This window comes from Labeo rohita, unplaced genomic scaffold (assembly GCF_022985175.1).
Source record: "Labeo rohita strain BAU-BD-2019 unplaced genomic scaffold, IGBB_LRoh.1.0 scaffold_98, whole genome shotgun sequence".
In the NCBI taxonomy this organism is placed as follows: domain Eukaryota; kingdom Metazoa; phylum Chordata; class Actinopteri; order Cypriniformes; family Cyprinidae; genus Labeo; species Labeo rohita.
In genome coordinates this window covers 66,396-82,958 of record NW_026129942.1, presented here as the reverse complement: position 1 = coordinate 82,958, position 16,563 = coordinate 66,396, and the positions used below count along the sequence as shown (strand labels likewise).

The 16,563-nt window shown below is 36.9% G+C and overlaps 1 protein-coding gene across 1 annotated transcript in view; it reads left to right on the top strand.

Annotated features, from left to right (window-relative positions):
• myo15ab (myosin XVAb) overlaps positions 1–16,563 on the top strand; it is a 48,150-nt gene that overhangs the window by 17,850 nt on the left and 13,737 nt on the right. Inside the window, 23 exon segments of the mRNA XM_051105388.1 lie at positions 27–152; positions 282–359; positions 568–604; positions 607–712; positions 848–893; positions 986–1,110; positions 1,260–1,377; positions 2,433–2,608; positions 3,017–3,101; positions 3,230–3,283; positions 3,505–3,586; positions 3,962–4,092; positions 4,839–4,934; positions 5,033–5,268; positions 5,737–5,915; positions 9,819–9,891; positions 11,702–11,896; positions 11,981–12,096; positions 12,798–12,886; positions 13,356–13,467; positions 15,209–15,328; positions 15,370–15,434; positions 16,083–16,430. Coding sequence (XP_050961345.1) covers positions 27–152; positions 282–359; positions 568–604; positions 607–712; positions 848–893; positions 986–1,110; positions 1,260–1,377; positions 2,433–2,608; positions 3,017–3,101; positions 3,230–3,283; positions 3,505–3,586; positions 3,962–4,092; positions 4,839–4,934; positions 5,033–5,268; positions 5,737–5,915; positions 9,819–9,891; positions 11,702–11,896; positions 11,981–12,096; positions 12,798–12,886; positions 13,356–13,467; positions 15,209–15,328; positions 15,370–15,434; positions 16,083–16,430 — 2,793 coding nt within the window.

The following is a 16,563-nucleotide window of genomic DNA, read 5'->3' as shown; positions in this document are numbered from 1 at the left end:
CTACATGTTTGAACATTTGCTGACAGGCCACTGACAACACCTTCCTTCAGAAGTGCCACTATCATCATGGAAACAACCCCCTTTACTCCAAGCCAAAAATGCCACTGCCAGAGTTTACTGTCTATCACTATGCTGGTCGTGTAACTTACCAGGTAATAGATGTACAAATTACACATGCAGTATTTTTTTTTAACTTTTAATTAATTTCCAACTTGCAACTGAGATTTTAATGGTAGCAGCTTGTCAAAACAAAATCTCACAAAAGATTATACTGATTTTAGGTCCATAAATTCTTGGATAAGAACTATGATCAGGTTCGGCAGGAAGTATTGGATCTGTTTATGCAGAGCCAGAATCGAGTGAGTCAATGTATCTGCATGCATGCATCTGTACATGTGACTTTGTGTGTGTGTGCTAGAGCATAGACTATTTTTGCTTTTCTACAGCAATTTTATAAAGAAAAAAATTAGAAGCTAAGAATGCATGTGCATAGATCTGTTTTATGTAAAGCTGAAGTATAAATGTGAGGGTATTTTTCTAATATGCATATGTGGGTGTGTTTTCTAGATGGTGTCCAATCTCTTTATAAAGCATGCGGAGATGCTGAAAGCAGCACGAACAGGAACAGCTCAGTGACTCGGAGATATCAGCCCTCTACTGTGGCCGCCAAGTTCCAGCAATCACTACAGGAGCTCCTAGACAAGATGGAGAGGTCTTAAACACTCATGCAAACACAGATAGAGAGTATTACAAACTCACATCAGCACATACACATGCATACATGTATTTGTTGTTTTTTTAGGAGACTGATTTAGTTAAATATCCTGTTTTTCTCACTTTTTTTCAGGTGCAACCCATTTTTTGTGCGCTGCATAAAGCCAAATAATAACAAGGTATGAACAGACATTAGGCAAGCATCACTATTACTGTTACTGAGTTTCTGTGTTACCACCCTGATGTATAAATAAACTAAATGTATTTTCAGGAACCTGGTATATTTGACCCTGAGTTGGTTGCTACTCAGCTCAGATATTCAGGAATCTTGGACACAATCCGCATCAGGAAGGAGGGCTATCCAATCAGAGTGCCGTTCCATAAATTCTTAAACAGGTATCCTACTCAACAGCTGGTGCTTGTTACTTATGGATGCAGTGCGGTACGCTGTGTAATCTAGTCTAGTGCTATAAATATACAGTACGTGTGCCAGCATATAGAACAGAGCATCTCAGAATAAATTATCTCTGCCAATGTGTCCCCAGGTACAAAGCCCTACTAGGAATGAAGAAGCCACCACCTCCAGATGGAGATAACTGTGTCATTATGTTAATGAAGCTCTGCCCAGTCAACAAAGGAGACTATCAAGTCGGTGTGTCAAAGGTAAGCGGAATGACACAATAAACAATAAAGCACTTCTAAGGGGCCGTTCACACTGAATTTTTCTTTGCATCTAAAAATACAACATACAGCCGCTCAGGAATGTTTTTTTAAAAAAGCGCAGCACAGAATGCCTCCGACATGTTGCCATCAAATAAACAGATGCCATGGCAACTTGATAATGTAAACAAAAGCTTGCAAAACTTACCCCACCTATGGGGTCTTCTGATTGGTCCGCTGTTTTAGAACTAACATTGATGAGCAGTGAAGCTCGTGAAATTCTTAACTTTACACTGCATTTCAAAAATGTGACGCTCATGTGTTGACGCTGCAAAAGATGCATCCATCTAAGACGTGTTTACATAGAAATGCAATAGAAAAGTACCGCATTGGAATGGAAAAATGCATTCTGTGTGAACGGCCCCTAAAGGTCCTTGCACACTGCATCCAAAATATTCATACAGATTTTTTCGGATGCGAAAAACACAGAAAATTGAACAAATCTGAATTTTTTATCCGAATACGAAAGTTTCAGAGGCAGTGTATAAATTGACACGTCGTGAAGTTGTATTTATATTTTTTTAAAGTGCAAAAATTTTGGACAAGAATTGTGCAAGGACCTTAAGGATGCCAAAATTGTTCCTTCTTAAAAATACAAATAAAAAATATATATATACACTGCCCTTCAAACGCTTGGAAACGCCCTAGAAAAGTAGGGTTTTGGACAATATTGGCATGAATCCTTTTTAATTTATGATAATTTTGCACTGATAAGGGATAACACAAACTACGAAAACATATTTTATTACAAAAACAGTTTACATATTTCGATTCATCAAAATATCCACCATTAGCAATTAAATGGAATTACACTGTAACAAGGACACCTTAAAATAAATTGTAATCCTAATTTTAAATAAAACATAATAGAAATTACACACCCACACAACAATTATTAAACCTTAAAATGAAAACAGTAAATATACAAATACAGTCTAAATCAGAATATTAACAAAAAACAATGTTTGCTTTAATCATATATATTTTTTTACTCTCAGCTCTTTCTAAGGGAGAACGTCTATCAATTATTGGAGAGTAAACGTGATCGTATGATGCATGTAGCTGCATTGACCCTTCAGCGTTATGTGCGGATGTATTTTGTCCGGAAGAAATTCCTCAAATTTCGTGCGGACATGACAAAACTTCAGGCTCACTGCAAGGGCTTCTTGGCCAGGTAAACTACCTACTGCTTATGTCGATTCAATGCCATGTTTGTGGTTAAATTTGTAATATGACTTACAGCTATCCAGGTGCTATTGTGCAGTTCAGGGATATGAACACTAGCTTTTGATTGTAGCTGCTTTCACAAGGTATCTAGCTTGTTGAAACTGGACATTAACTAGTCATTAGCTGGCCTAACCTAAGTGTACATGATTGATCAGTTGGACCACCAATCAGTAAGGATGAAGTCAGTCTGGCAGTATTAGTAGGCCACCAAGATTAAACTTATGAGGGCCTGGTTTGAGCTGGTTAACCATGTTCCATATCTTGATTTGATCACTTTATGATCTGTTTTTTTCCTGTAAGGAGAAATAATAATTGAAATAGCTGAAACTTCCCTTACTCTCTTTGTGCCTTTTAGGCGGCGGTTTCTGCGAATGCGTATATACCTAATCAAGCACCGTGCAATGGTCCGACTTATTGTCAATCGCAAACGATACATAAGGGTACGTTACCTAATAACGAACTGTTAATTCACTAAGTGTGATTAAAAATAAGCAATTTATTAATGTGAATTCAGATTCTGTTTTTCCACATTTTTAATGCTTGATTTTGGCTCATTGTTTTGTTACAGATCAACCTCCTCTTAGCTAGGAGAGCAGAAGAGGAGAGGAGAAGGATTGAACTGGTAAAAGAACAGTCTGTGCTCATTATTAGATAACGACCAGTTATGTTTATTTTATCACCCTAGTGTCTCTTCGCAGTATTAACAAGTTTGTATTTTAATATATTAAACTTTCAAACTGACAGAACTCAGTGTTCTTCAAATTTCAGATTTTCAATACCCAGCCAAACATGTTCCACTTTTCCTAAAATGAGATTCTGTAATGTGTTTCCTCTTTTCTGTAGGAGCGAACAAGCAGGGAGGTGGTAAATGTGACTCAGCTGGTTATTCCTGCAGAGTTGGGAGGATTGTTACAGGCCACAGCAGGTTATTCACAATTTCCCAGTGTGTAAAAAGCTGTCTTTCTTATTATTAATGGTATTTGCTAAGGCACTTTTATTATAAGACATCACTTTTATTATATCTCAAGCTTTGTTCAGACTTTGGCACATAGCTTGTCCTCAGCTTATGCTAAAGGCATGAATGATACCTCAAATCATGCCGCTGGTTGAGGCAGGATGTGCTATTGCTTTAAACTAAAACTTAAATTTAAAAAAATATATACTATACAGGTATATTTAACACAGTGAACTTGCATTTGAAAAACAAAAATGATGCACATAATGTAAAACGAGATCATAAATTACCCATAAATTTTTAAATAATATTAAACCTATGTTTTGCCATTTCTTCTCTTGTTAGCTGGTAGGGAGCGTCATTCAGACTGCTTGGCTCTGGTTCAGGCTCCTAGAATACAAACGGACCCCCAGCTCACTCTTCCGCTGGACATCAACAACCATTTGATGACCAAATATATACGTACACATTTCAGGGTCAGTGTCCTGCCTGCTAACACACACACACAAACACGCACGTTTGTTTTTGTGAATTGTGGGGACTTTCCATAGACTTCTATAGATTTTATACTGACCAAACGATATTGTCTATCCCCTAACCCAACCCTAATCCTAAACCTAGCCCTCACAGAAAACATGTTTGCATCGTTACACTTTCAGATAAACATCATTTACTATTTTTAATCATTTTTTAACATTGTGGGGACCACAGGCCGAAAATTTCAGGTTTTACTATCTTTGTGGGGACATTTGGTCCCCATAATGTAGCACAAACAAGTACACACACACACATGCATCATACCACCTCTGAGTAAAAGAGCCAATCGCTAATTGGTAAAATTGGCGCATCACTACAGCTCCCGTTAGAAGTCCTGGTTGCTATAGAAACAGTCAGCATTCTGAGACGTGCACTCAGGACTGCGCATGTGCACTGGCTTTTAATGCTATTGGAGCATAAGGAAGAACATTTATGAAGCAGTTATTGTCAGATTTCATTGGTGATTTCAAATATGAAATTTAATTGTAAGCTTGGTGAACAGTTTTGGAGAATTTGCTGTTTTTCCATTCAATGAGATAAGAGCTGCACTTGCATGCCCGAGAGGCATTTCAAGGATGGCCGCCGAGTGACTTTAAGACAATGAGTTGTCTTAAAGGGACTTTGATAATACTTACAATTCACTCATTAAGGACATAACAGTCAAATTTGTCTAATTTGTGTGCAGGAATTGCAGTTCGGGATGCTAACAGCACCGCTGGAGAACTCACTGACCCGGCTAGAAGATGATCTGAAACAGGATGCTCTTGATGTGTTTATACTGGTAATGTTACATAAATAATAAACCCAGTAACCTCATTATCAGCACTTTATAATTCTCTTGCAGTTTTGTTGCTGAATCTTAATATCTGTGATTGACAGATTTTGCGTTTCATGGGAGATCCAAACTTGAATGGAGCTCAAGAGAACCTGTTTGGAAATTACATCATTCAGAGAGGCCTTGCCACTCCACCAATCAGAGATGAGATCCTAGCGCAGCTAGCCAATCAGGTGTGGCGGAATGAAAACACCAGAAATGCAGAGAGAGGCTGGTTGTTGATGGCCGCCTGTTTGAGTTCCTTTGCCCCGTCTGAGAAGATGGAGAAGTACCTGCTAAAGTGAGAGAATACGCATACAAACACATACACTACTGTTCAAAAGTTTGGGGTGGGTAAGATTATTTTTGCAAGCTTTCAAAGGAAGTCTGTTATTCTTACCATGACTGCATTTATTTGATCAAAAATTATTGTGAGATTATTGTGAAATATTATTACATTATTACATTATATTTAAAATGTAATTTATTCCAGCAGCCATAGAAAGTTCAAAAGAATAGCTTGTATTTGAAATAATATAGACTTTAACATTGTTATACCATCACTTGTGATCAATTGAATGTGTCCTTACTAAATAACAGTATTTATTTCTTTTAAAAAATCTTACTGACCTCAAGTCTAACCTTTTCACACAGTTTCAGTTATGAATAAAATGAAGACATCACTGATGGATTATTCTGTACAAACAATGCAATGTGAGATTTAGTGACAAAACAGTTGATGAACTGTCTCTGCCTCTGTCTCTGTCAGATTTGTGTCAGACTATGCTCTAAATGGCTTTAAGGCATTGTGCCAACACAAACTCATCCAAGCCATGCAGAAATCACACCTAGTCCCTGAAGCATCTCGAACATACCCGCCATCCCTGCTAGAGTGGACTGCCACCCGCAAGAAAGCACACATGGTGCTCCAGGTGCATTGTTTTGATGGTAAGATCTTGCTTGTATAACGAAGAGAAGAGAATAAATGTGCACCGTAGCCACTGAACAAAAAGGCACAGTTAAAGAAATAGTTCCCTAAAAATAAAGTTTGCTAAAAATGTACTCACCCTCAGTCAATCTAAAATCTAGATGAGTTCATTTCTTCATTGGAACAAATTTCCAGAAATTATATCACTTGCTTACCAATAGATGAGTGTCATCAGAATGCAATCAGCTTTTTTTTTCCATTTCTGGTTGAACTATTTCTGTAACAAACTCAGGAAAACCCAGTTTCAAATTATTGATTATTATTATTGATTTTCATTTCACCTTTCAGTTCACACTTAGCTGGCATGCCACCACCTTACTTCAAATTTACCCTTTAAACCACAAAATTGGAAAAGCTAAAAAATTCCTCCCTTAAAATAGTTTATTAACAGCTGTTTTACAGAATGACCAACAAAAAAATCCAGTGATGCATTTTTTTTGTCAAATCTCACCATTTTAAATTGAAAAATGTAGGCTTATTTGCATGATTCATGTAATTTATAACTGAATGTGACAAGACAAAGTATTAATAGAGCTGTTTCCAAATATTAGGCATACAATTAAGAGTGAATGTGCATATTTAAAAAAAAACAAAACAAAACATGTATTTGTATATTCTGTTAAGGCAGTTCATTAGGTTTTGGAGCAAAGCTACAATGTCAGATAGAAAACAACAGCCATTAGACATAATTCTTGACTACTGGCATCCAGCTGGGTTGTAAATCTGATCTGTGGCCTAGTTGTGCAACATTGAACCGAGATATAGGTGGTGCTGTTTTCTACGGAGCCCCTTAAGGGACATGGTGGTGAAAAAATCAGAGTGAGTGAAAAAAAATTCAGGGTGGGACGAAAAATATTTTTCAGATTTTTTTGCGTTCTCTCGCAAAACATTTGCGTTCCCTCGCAAAACTTTGCGTTCCCTCGCAAAACTTTTTTGCGTTCCCTCGCAAAACTTTTGCGTTCTCTCTCAAAACTTTGCGTTCTCTCGCAAAACTTTTTTTGCGTTCTCTCGCAAAACCAGTTGAGTTCGGACAATCACTATCTGTTAACTTTACAGCTTGTAGTGGTTCCTACATTGCACGTTCGCAATTGAGCGACTCATAGAGTTTGATTCTGAACTTGGACTCAAGTAGGCTATTATATAAATACACCAAGGCACGATTTTGGGACATTCTAAAATGTAAACCACTGTAGGACCAAGTTCAGTACACACCTTATATACCAGAATAGCTCAGTATATAAACGTAACCCGCTAAATTGCACGTTAAGCGTATCCCCCAGAAAGAAAACTTAACGGGATAATAGAGTATAAAAGGCCGAACTCGGTATAGAGTTTGTTATACATTTTAAATGTAGGAAAGCAGGTAAGCCCCGAATATGAACAGAAAGCTCTAAATTGCATGTTAAGCCTTTTCCTCCCATAAAGAAAACGCGGCTTTATGAAGACGTTGATAAAAAAAAAAAGACCAAATATGGAATTATTAAAAATATATCCAATGTACCTTAGCTTAATATAAGAAGACAATGATATAAAAAGCCAACATTTTATGTTTTATTAAAAATAGGCAATTAATGAAGTAATCCATTAAACTAGTGGTTCTCAAACGTTCCAGTAGGTGGCGGCATGTCACTGTCTTAATGAGCAAGGCGTCGCGTCATTCATTCATTCATTCATTCAATAACTAAGCAAATGGTTGTAGTTATGAATGGGTTATTAATCACGGACTCTCCGAATGGTTCAAAGCTGCAGATTAATTCAGAAACGAAACACCGCTGTTGCTTGGAGACACGCCAGTTCTGTTGCGGATTTCGTTGGAACTATTATTATTTCGTTAAATATAACAAACATCATGTGTTTAAAATGTAGGCTACATTTAAAATGTCACTTAATATTACCCTTTTTGTTGAACTGCTATATAAAATAAATGTTGCATTTGCAGTCGTTTGGATATTGCATTCTCCTATTTTAAACACGAAAAACAATAACTCGCACAGGGTATTTTTCTGTATGGAAGACAGTTTTTATATTTTATATATATATGTATATATTTTTACAGTTTTTATATATCAGCTATTTGATCGCGCCGGCGCCTCGCAGCCTGTTCATTATTAAAATAATACACAGAATCACCCAAACAGATACAAAGTTACACTAGTCAGTTTAAATATTCTGTATTAGTCTGTGTCGTACAGGGTGAGCACCGGTCCGATCCACTGCGGCACATTTTTGTTCACTTTGATTTTTTCATGTCGATATTGGAACGTACGCCCGGTTAATTTAATGGTTTAGCTGCAAATACATTGTGAATATGGAAACATTTGGATTTGTGCTGAAGGACAGCCATACGTGAGCCCATACTTTCAGTTTCGCTTTAAATTATTTCTTTTAGTTTATTTATAGCTATAAGCTTATACCTATTATTATATACTGCATTATATTATATTTATTCGTTAAAAATGAATAAGTTATAGTTTTTTGGTTTTAGTTTTTGGTCTGTTCTGAATACGGTTACATTTAAAGGATTTGCTGTGAAGTGCAGGGAACTAAAATAGCCTAGGCTATGTGAACATACTGAGCTGAGTAAACAGGAAGTGTTTGTCCGAACCCAACCGGTTTTGCGAGAGAACGCAAAAAACTTTGCGAGAGAACGCAAAAGTTTTGCGAGGGAACGCAAATGTTTTGCGAGAGAACGCAAAAGTTTTGCGAGGGAATGCAAAAAACTTTGCGAGAGAACGCAAAAGTTTTGCGAGAGAACGCAAAGTTTTGCGAGGGAACGCAAAAAAATCTGAAAAATATTTTTCCTCCCACCCTGAATTTTTTTTTCACTCACTCTGATTTTTTTCACCACCATGTCCCTTAAGGGGCTCCGTAGTTTTCTCTCTCTCTCTCCTCAATTTCCTTTCCCTATCATCTGTCTCTGTCAAATAATGCATGTTATTATCAGGCCAGGATGCAAATCAGGACTGGTGTCATCTGTCCATTCTTTCCTCTCATCTCTTTAATCTCTTCTTCTGTCATTCCCTATATCTCTCTTTCAGCCTCTCCTCTTTCATCTAATCTCGCTCACGCTCTCTGTCTCTCTGCTTTATTTCACTCCTCTTCTCATCCAGTTACACTGTCTCTCTGTCCTCGCCTGTTTGGACTGGAGCAGATTAGTCGATATATGATAGTGTGTGTGTGTCTGGAATGTGGATGAGCACATGTGTGTGTGCGCCAGTACAGATAAGATGGTCAGTCTGCATTATCTTGACTATTGTTTCCACCCGTCAACTCTCTTACAACTGCATAACCATTATTAGCTAAAGATATTAATGATCTCTCATTGGAGATTTTTTCCCTGTGTGTTAATTATGAAGTGTTAAATAAAAAATAAGGGATAGTTCACCCAAAAATGAACATTTTCTGATCATTTACTCACTCTTATGCCATTCTTTGTATGACTTTATATTACAAGTGTATGGACTGTGAAATGTTGATGCTCCATAAAGCACACACAGCGATCGTGGGAGTAATAGCATACAACCCCAGTGGATAAATCATTCTTTGAAGTAAAATGATAGCTGTGTGACAATACTAATACTAGAACAATACAAATATTTTAAACTTTTTTTATAACCTGTCATTTCAGACTAACTGTGTGTATCACAATTAGTTAATTATCTGTATTTCATAGCCAATTTGGATACTCAAGTCTGTTTAGATTGGGAAAAAGGTATGCTTATGGTTTTCTAAGCAATTAGGCTTATGCTTTTTGTCTGGAAGAACATAAAAAAGCAAAGATTTAGACTCAAGGAGGAAGCCGAAATGTATCTAGAGACCAGAATATCAGAATATTTTCAGAATATTTGATTGTTTTTTCGTAGGTGTGTCTTTCCTGTGTCCTGTCCATTCCTGGACCAGTGGTGAGGGCCTTGCTGGAGACGTGCTACAACACAGGTATTTTTTTTCTGCTGAATTTTTAGAGATTTCCTTGAAAATGTATCATCTTAAAAGAATCCCTGGGTATTAAGACTTGTATGGCTTAATATAACATAAATTATTTTTCTTACTGAAATATGTAGTAGAAAACCCATGAAAGATTTACGTTAAAACCCATGAAAGATTTACGTTATTTAAAAAATCCACATAGTTTTTTTTTTTTTTTTTTTTTTTTTTTTTACATATTTTGGACTATGGTGGGCTCCATTATTTCAATGATGTAAAATGGTTGCACTCGATGAGCTACTGAGCTACTGCTGCTACCTGTTGCTATTTTTACCGCAAAACAACCCTGAATGTAAAATATTGATATGATGACCACAGCTACTGAAAGAGCTTACAGGTGGTGATGGATATAAGCTTAGGCTTAAACCAAATCAGTTTTTCCCCACAAGGAGTCTAAATGCCCCCGGATATCGAGTGAAATCCATGTTAAGAAATTCCTTCAGTGGCTGCAACGTCTTGACAAGTGTCTGCATTTTTATATCCTGCCAGGATGGCATCTAGCATTTCTTGTCTCTGCCATTTCTAAGCTCTTTTAGTAGCTGTGCTCTACTAAAAACCTCAAAGGCATCAGGGCTAAAGTAGAGAGAATAAAGACACAGGTCTTTAAGAAGTTTTATTCGTCCACAGGCATCTTCCCATTCTTTTCTCCACTTCTTATCGCTAGGAAGCCTTACATTGCTTCTTTTGTTGCCCTTCGGCTGAAAATTACAACCAAAAGCCACACAGTGTGGCATTGTATCAATGTTTTACTTTCCGAGTTGCTTATTCCAAGTTGTGTTGAGGTAAAAATAGCAACAGGTAGCACCAGTAGCCAGTGTTGCCAAATCCGTGGTTTTCCCGTGGAATTGGGCTACTTTAACACTGTTGCTGCGGGTTGTTTTTCATGGCTACGGGTTGAAGCGATCCCAATAACTTAATATTTAGCCCCTGGAATGCTAATTTCTTGAGGGGAACCCCACCAAAAAAATTGTATTTTACCCCCCGGAATGCAATTTTTAATGGGACACTTTTGGGCTAGTTCTGAGTAGCAATTGTGTGGGTTTTGTTGTGAATACCTGGCAACCCTGCCAGTAGCTCATAGAGTGCAACCATTTCACGTTATTTAAACCATGGCGCCCCCCATAGTCCAAAATATGTGACCCTGGACCACAAAACCAGTCTTAAATAGCACGGGTATGTTTGTACCAATAGCCAAAAATACATTGTGTAGGTCAAAATTATCAATTTTTCTTTTGAGGCAAAAATCATTAGGATAAAGATCATAGTAAAAATCATGTTCCATGAAAACTTAATTTCTGATTAGTAATATGCATTGCTAAGAACTTCATTTGGACAAATTTAAAGGCGGTTTTCTCAATATTTAATTTTTTTTTTGCACTCTCAGATTCCAGATTTTCAGATAGTTGTATCTCAGCCAAATATTGTCCTAACAAACTATATATCAATGGAAAACTTATTTATTCAGCTTTCAGATGATGTATAAATGTCAGTTTAAAAAAAAATGACCCTAATGACTGGTTTTGTGGTCCAGGGTCTCATATGTATAAAACCATGTGGATTTTTTAAAATAACGACAATCTTTCATCGTCTTTTTTCTTTCATTTGCATTATATTAAGCCATGCAAGTCTCAATACCTGGGGTTCCCTATGCTAGTTGCCGAAAGTCCGAAGCAGTCTGCAGATATAATTGACAGATTTCACAGACATTTGTGTGATTTATGATGGCCACAGACTTGTAATCATGGTACTGGTCATCCTGCAGGGGCGTGTCCACTGAGAGTCGATGGGGTTGGTCGGTTCTGATGAAGGAGCCGGCGCAGTGGGTGGAGTTAGAGGGTCACGATTATGTTCTGGATCTGGTGTGCGACCTGGAGTTGCTGCCAGACTTCCCCAAACAAAAAACATATTTCATAATCTCTACCGAAGACCCCAGCAAGGCACGACCTAACGCGAGCATGTACGCATATTTAGTTTACGCATATTTATGTTTTCATTGTACTGCTTTGTTGTGACAGTGTTTAACACATATGTTTATATGCAGTAGTCTCTTTGGCAGTGGATTTGATGAGGATGAGGATGGACCGCTCTCATATGCCAACCGAACGAGCGCCGTTGCAACCAACAGTCTACCAATTTCTGAAGGCCACTACAATCTGGGTAGCCTTTCAGTCTTTTAAAAGAAGCACAACATACATCAGTTCCTAAGTGAAAGGACATAAAGTCGTTGACCCTCTCCCAATCTGATTGGCCAGCGACTGTTATCGCTCCAATTGGCCCGCCAGTGAATAACCGAGCATAACCTCAAGAAACACTAAACTACAGCCCCTGCTTTAATCAGCAGTAGCAGATCTACAGCCCTGCATGTAAAGTAGAATCAGATACACACAGAATGGCTAGATTACATACAGCTAAACTAACCCTGATGGTGTTCTTGTAATCTTTCCGTGTGCGTGTCTTGAGAATGGGAAACATTATACAGGTTTAAAGGGGTCTTGCAGGGGTGAATGCACAGGTCACTGATCATTAACAACTTTCTGTTTTACTTGTGTACCTGTCTTCACTTAGATTGAAGAGATTTTTGGGTAACTATCAAATGTACTTTTTTCCCTCTGACCCTAAGTAAAATGTTCAAAAGAACAATACTTATTTGAAATATAAATATTTTGTACTATAAATATTATAAATGTCTTTGTTGTGACTTTTGATCTATTAAATATGTAAAGTATATTTAAATAATTTTACTGTATTAGAATTGAAAGATACAGATTTTTACATTATAAAATATGAATTCCTGTTCACATTCTCACTTTAACCTTCATTTTTGTGTTCACTTTCTCTGTCTTCTGTCTCTTTATCAGACTCAGAACCGCCCTATGATGGCACTCAGAGAGGGATGGACCGGTATTTGGACAGCCTGTTTGACCCAGTTCTGTCTGATGGAACTGGGGTACGGTGTCAACTGATTAACTTACGCACACAGATGTGAATAGGAGAGAGTGAGAGTATGGAAGATTGCTTTACAGGCTTACTGTAATTCACACAGTCTCGTTTATGGTAATGTTGATTGTGGGTTTGTGTGTGTGTTTGGCTGGGCTTCCTATGGTCATTTTACACACAGCACTAGGAAATAAGTAAGCAAATGAGGCTGTAATTTTTTTAATGAGGCTTATCCCACACAGAGAGAAAGACAGAGACCACTGTAAACTGTACACACAAGTTAAAATAATTAGATTTCTCTAATATCTGTTACAGAAAGAGATTAAAAACAGTTTGATATGTGTGAAGGCCTGACTTTGCCTGACATTCTAGCCTGACTATCTTTGTATATTATATTATCAAAGTTTTTTCTTTTTTTTCTTTTTGGAAGTACATTGAAGGAGAGTAACTAACCGGATTATATATTTTTTTTTATTTAGGACCTTGATGCATCAGTGTTGTCTGGTAGGATGAAGGGTGGAGGTGGTGTAGGTGGCGATGAAGCACCGTCTCCTGCTAGGGTCAATGTCTCAGCTGCTCTTCAGCCTGGAGGTGCATAAATTAAATGCTCTCTTTTGAAACAATTTCTTTGCTGGTCCAGGCTGGTTTATGTTGGTTTATGCTGGACTGCCAGCAAAACTAGTCCAACTTTGTCTGCATACATACAATACATTCACATAAAGCGATATATATACTGTACAGTATAGAAAATCTGAATGGCCTGATTTTTTTGTCGTAAAATGTAACTATATTGTCACCCACATCTTTACATAAATTTGGATGTATGAGTATGGCCTTCTTTTTCCACATACATGTGTACTCGTATAGGGCAACATATACTATATAGCAAATCTCAACTGCTTGATTATATGTGACCCTGGACCACAAAACCAGTCATAAGGGTAAATTTTTCGAAATTGAGATTTACACATCATCTGAAAGCTGAATAAATAAGTCTTCCATTGATAGGATAGAACAATATTTGGAGATACAACTATTTAAATACATGTAATCTGAGGGTGCAAAAAAATCTAAATATTGAGAAAATTGCCTTTAAAGTTGTTCAAATGAAGTTCTTAGCAATGCAAGTTTTGATATATTTACAGTAGGAATTTTACAAAATATTTTCATGGAACATGATCTTTACTTAATTTCCTAATGATTTTGGGCATAAAAGAAAAATCAATAATCTTGACCCATAAAATGTATTTTTGGCTGTTGCTACAAATATACCCCAGCGACTGGTTTGTGGTCCATGGTCACATATCATCACAAAATGAAAACTATTTAATCACCCAGCTCTAATCTGCTAAATTCTACTGTAAGGCATGAAAATATTAAGAAAAATGTAACCATTAAAGGAATAGATCATTCAAAAATTAAAATTTAGTATTATATCACTTGCTCACCAATGGCTGCTCTGATTGGGTGCCGTCAAAATGAGAGTCCAAACAGTTGATAAAACATCACAATAATCCAAAAGTAATCCACACAACTCCAATTCATCAATTAACATCTTCTGAAGTGAAAAGCTGTGTGTTTGTAAGAGACAAGTCTATTATTATGGCGTTTTAACTTTTAACCATTGCTTCTGGCTAAAATAACAGTCCATAATTCATAATAATGCCAAATGAAAAAGTCTGTCCTCTGTCCTTTCACATCATAATCAACCAAAATATTTGTTTAAAACTTTTTTGGATGCTTAATATGTGCAAATTTTTCTCCTCATTCAGACAAAATGACAGCAGTGTTATGGATAGAGGACTCTTATTTTTGCTAGAAGCAACAGTTTAAAGTTAAAAACTTTCTAAGCATTAATTGATGGACTGGAGTGGTTTACTTGTGGATTATTATGATGTTTTTATCAGCTCTTTGGACTCTCATTTTGATGGCACCCGTTCACTGCAGGGTTGTAATGTAATGCAGAGATGTAGTGGTAAATCTGTTCTGATAAAGAAACAAACTCATCTACATCTAGGATGGCCTGAAGTTGAGAACATTTTTAGATAGTTTTTATTTTTGGGTGAATTATTCCATGATTTTCTGGAAAGCAGCTTTGAAAAAATGTGTATTGTGAAAAGCGCTGTTCAAATAAATTTGGCTTAGTGAATCTGGTCAAGCAGGTAGTAAAGTTAAGAAGCCTTTTAGGGACAGCAGCATATCATCATTTCAACCTGATGAGCAGCTATGCTGATCTTTTGAGCTAAACTCAAATTATGAATCCCTACAGACATACATTAATGGTGTGATGGCCATGTATGTGTAATATTTTTCCTCTATGTGTGTTCTGTAGCAGTGAGAGTTCTACCACCCATACCAGGTGCTTCAGTCATGCCCGTTATGCCAGCGGTGCCACCAGTGCCAGGTATTTCTAATTAAAATGCCTTCAGCTTTACAGGAATTGAAATAGATGGCCAAACATTCATTATTATGTCTTTTAATTCTGTCCATCAGACCCGCAGCAGACTGTCATGGCCCAACAGCAACAAACCATCATCAACCAGCAAGCTGTCATTATGGTACTAAAGTCTTTATTTAAACAATAATTCTCCCTAAAATAAAAAAAATAATATTCTTACCATTATATTGTTTCACCAATTTACTTACAGGTGATTTAACTATAGGTTCAGATTAATTTATATAAATTTATTTTAGTTTATTTTGCTCTTGCTTTATTTTTATTATCTGTATCTTTGTATATTATTATATATGATGTTTTAAAGTGCTTTATAAATACATTTTAATTTGATTCGGAAACTAAATTAACTAATGCTACTAAAAATGACCACAAAAAAAAAACACCACAACATTACTTACAATTCAAATAAAAATGGAAAATATAAAAATAAAATCTAAAGCAAAATGTCAACAAAACCTATAGTAGCATATCATTATTTTTTATATTATTTAATTTTTATTTTGTTTATTTTTATCTATTATCAAATTCAGTTTTTGAATGTTTGCTTACAGATTTGGTGGCTTATTTTAATATGTTAATAGTTATATGCCTTGTTAGTAAGACTGCAATTAATACAATGATTAACGTAATACAACATGACAAAATATTTACAAAATAAAAAACAGTTTCACCAAAAGACAAAAGCTAAGACTACAAACAAAAGCATTTTACATCACCCTGTGTCTGTTGACTCTCTTGACATCTTCAGGCTCAGCAGATGACCATGCAGGCGATGGCTATGGTGACCAGTCCAGTGTCCAGTCCACCGATGTCTCCACTCACCAGCCCCCCAACCAGCCCTCCACCCACTCCTTACAACACACTGCCGCCCAGCCCGTACCCCACCATCCCTCCCAGTCCCTACGCAAACCTCCCACCCAGCCCTTATGCCCCACTTCCCCTGTCCGTGTATACAAGCCCCCCTGTGACCCCCCACCCGACCCTCCCCTCCACCTCAATCAACGCCACCCCCAGAAACTTAGAGGAGCAACAGGAGCCTCTGAAGAAGAAGAGCAGCCCCCCAACACCACAGCCACGGAGCACCACGACCACAAAGGTACTCCAGTGATAGTATCTACTTTGTACTGTAAGCTTGAACTTGTGGACTAGTAATATTGTTAATAAATCGTCATTCATTATTTGATTTATTGATTATTTGATTCATTGATAAATTATTGATTGTGAATCAA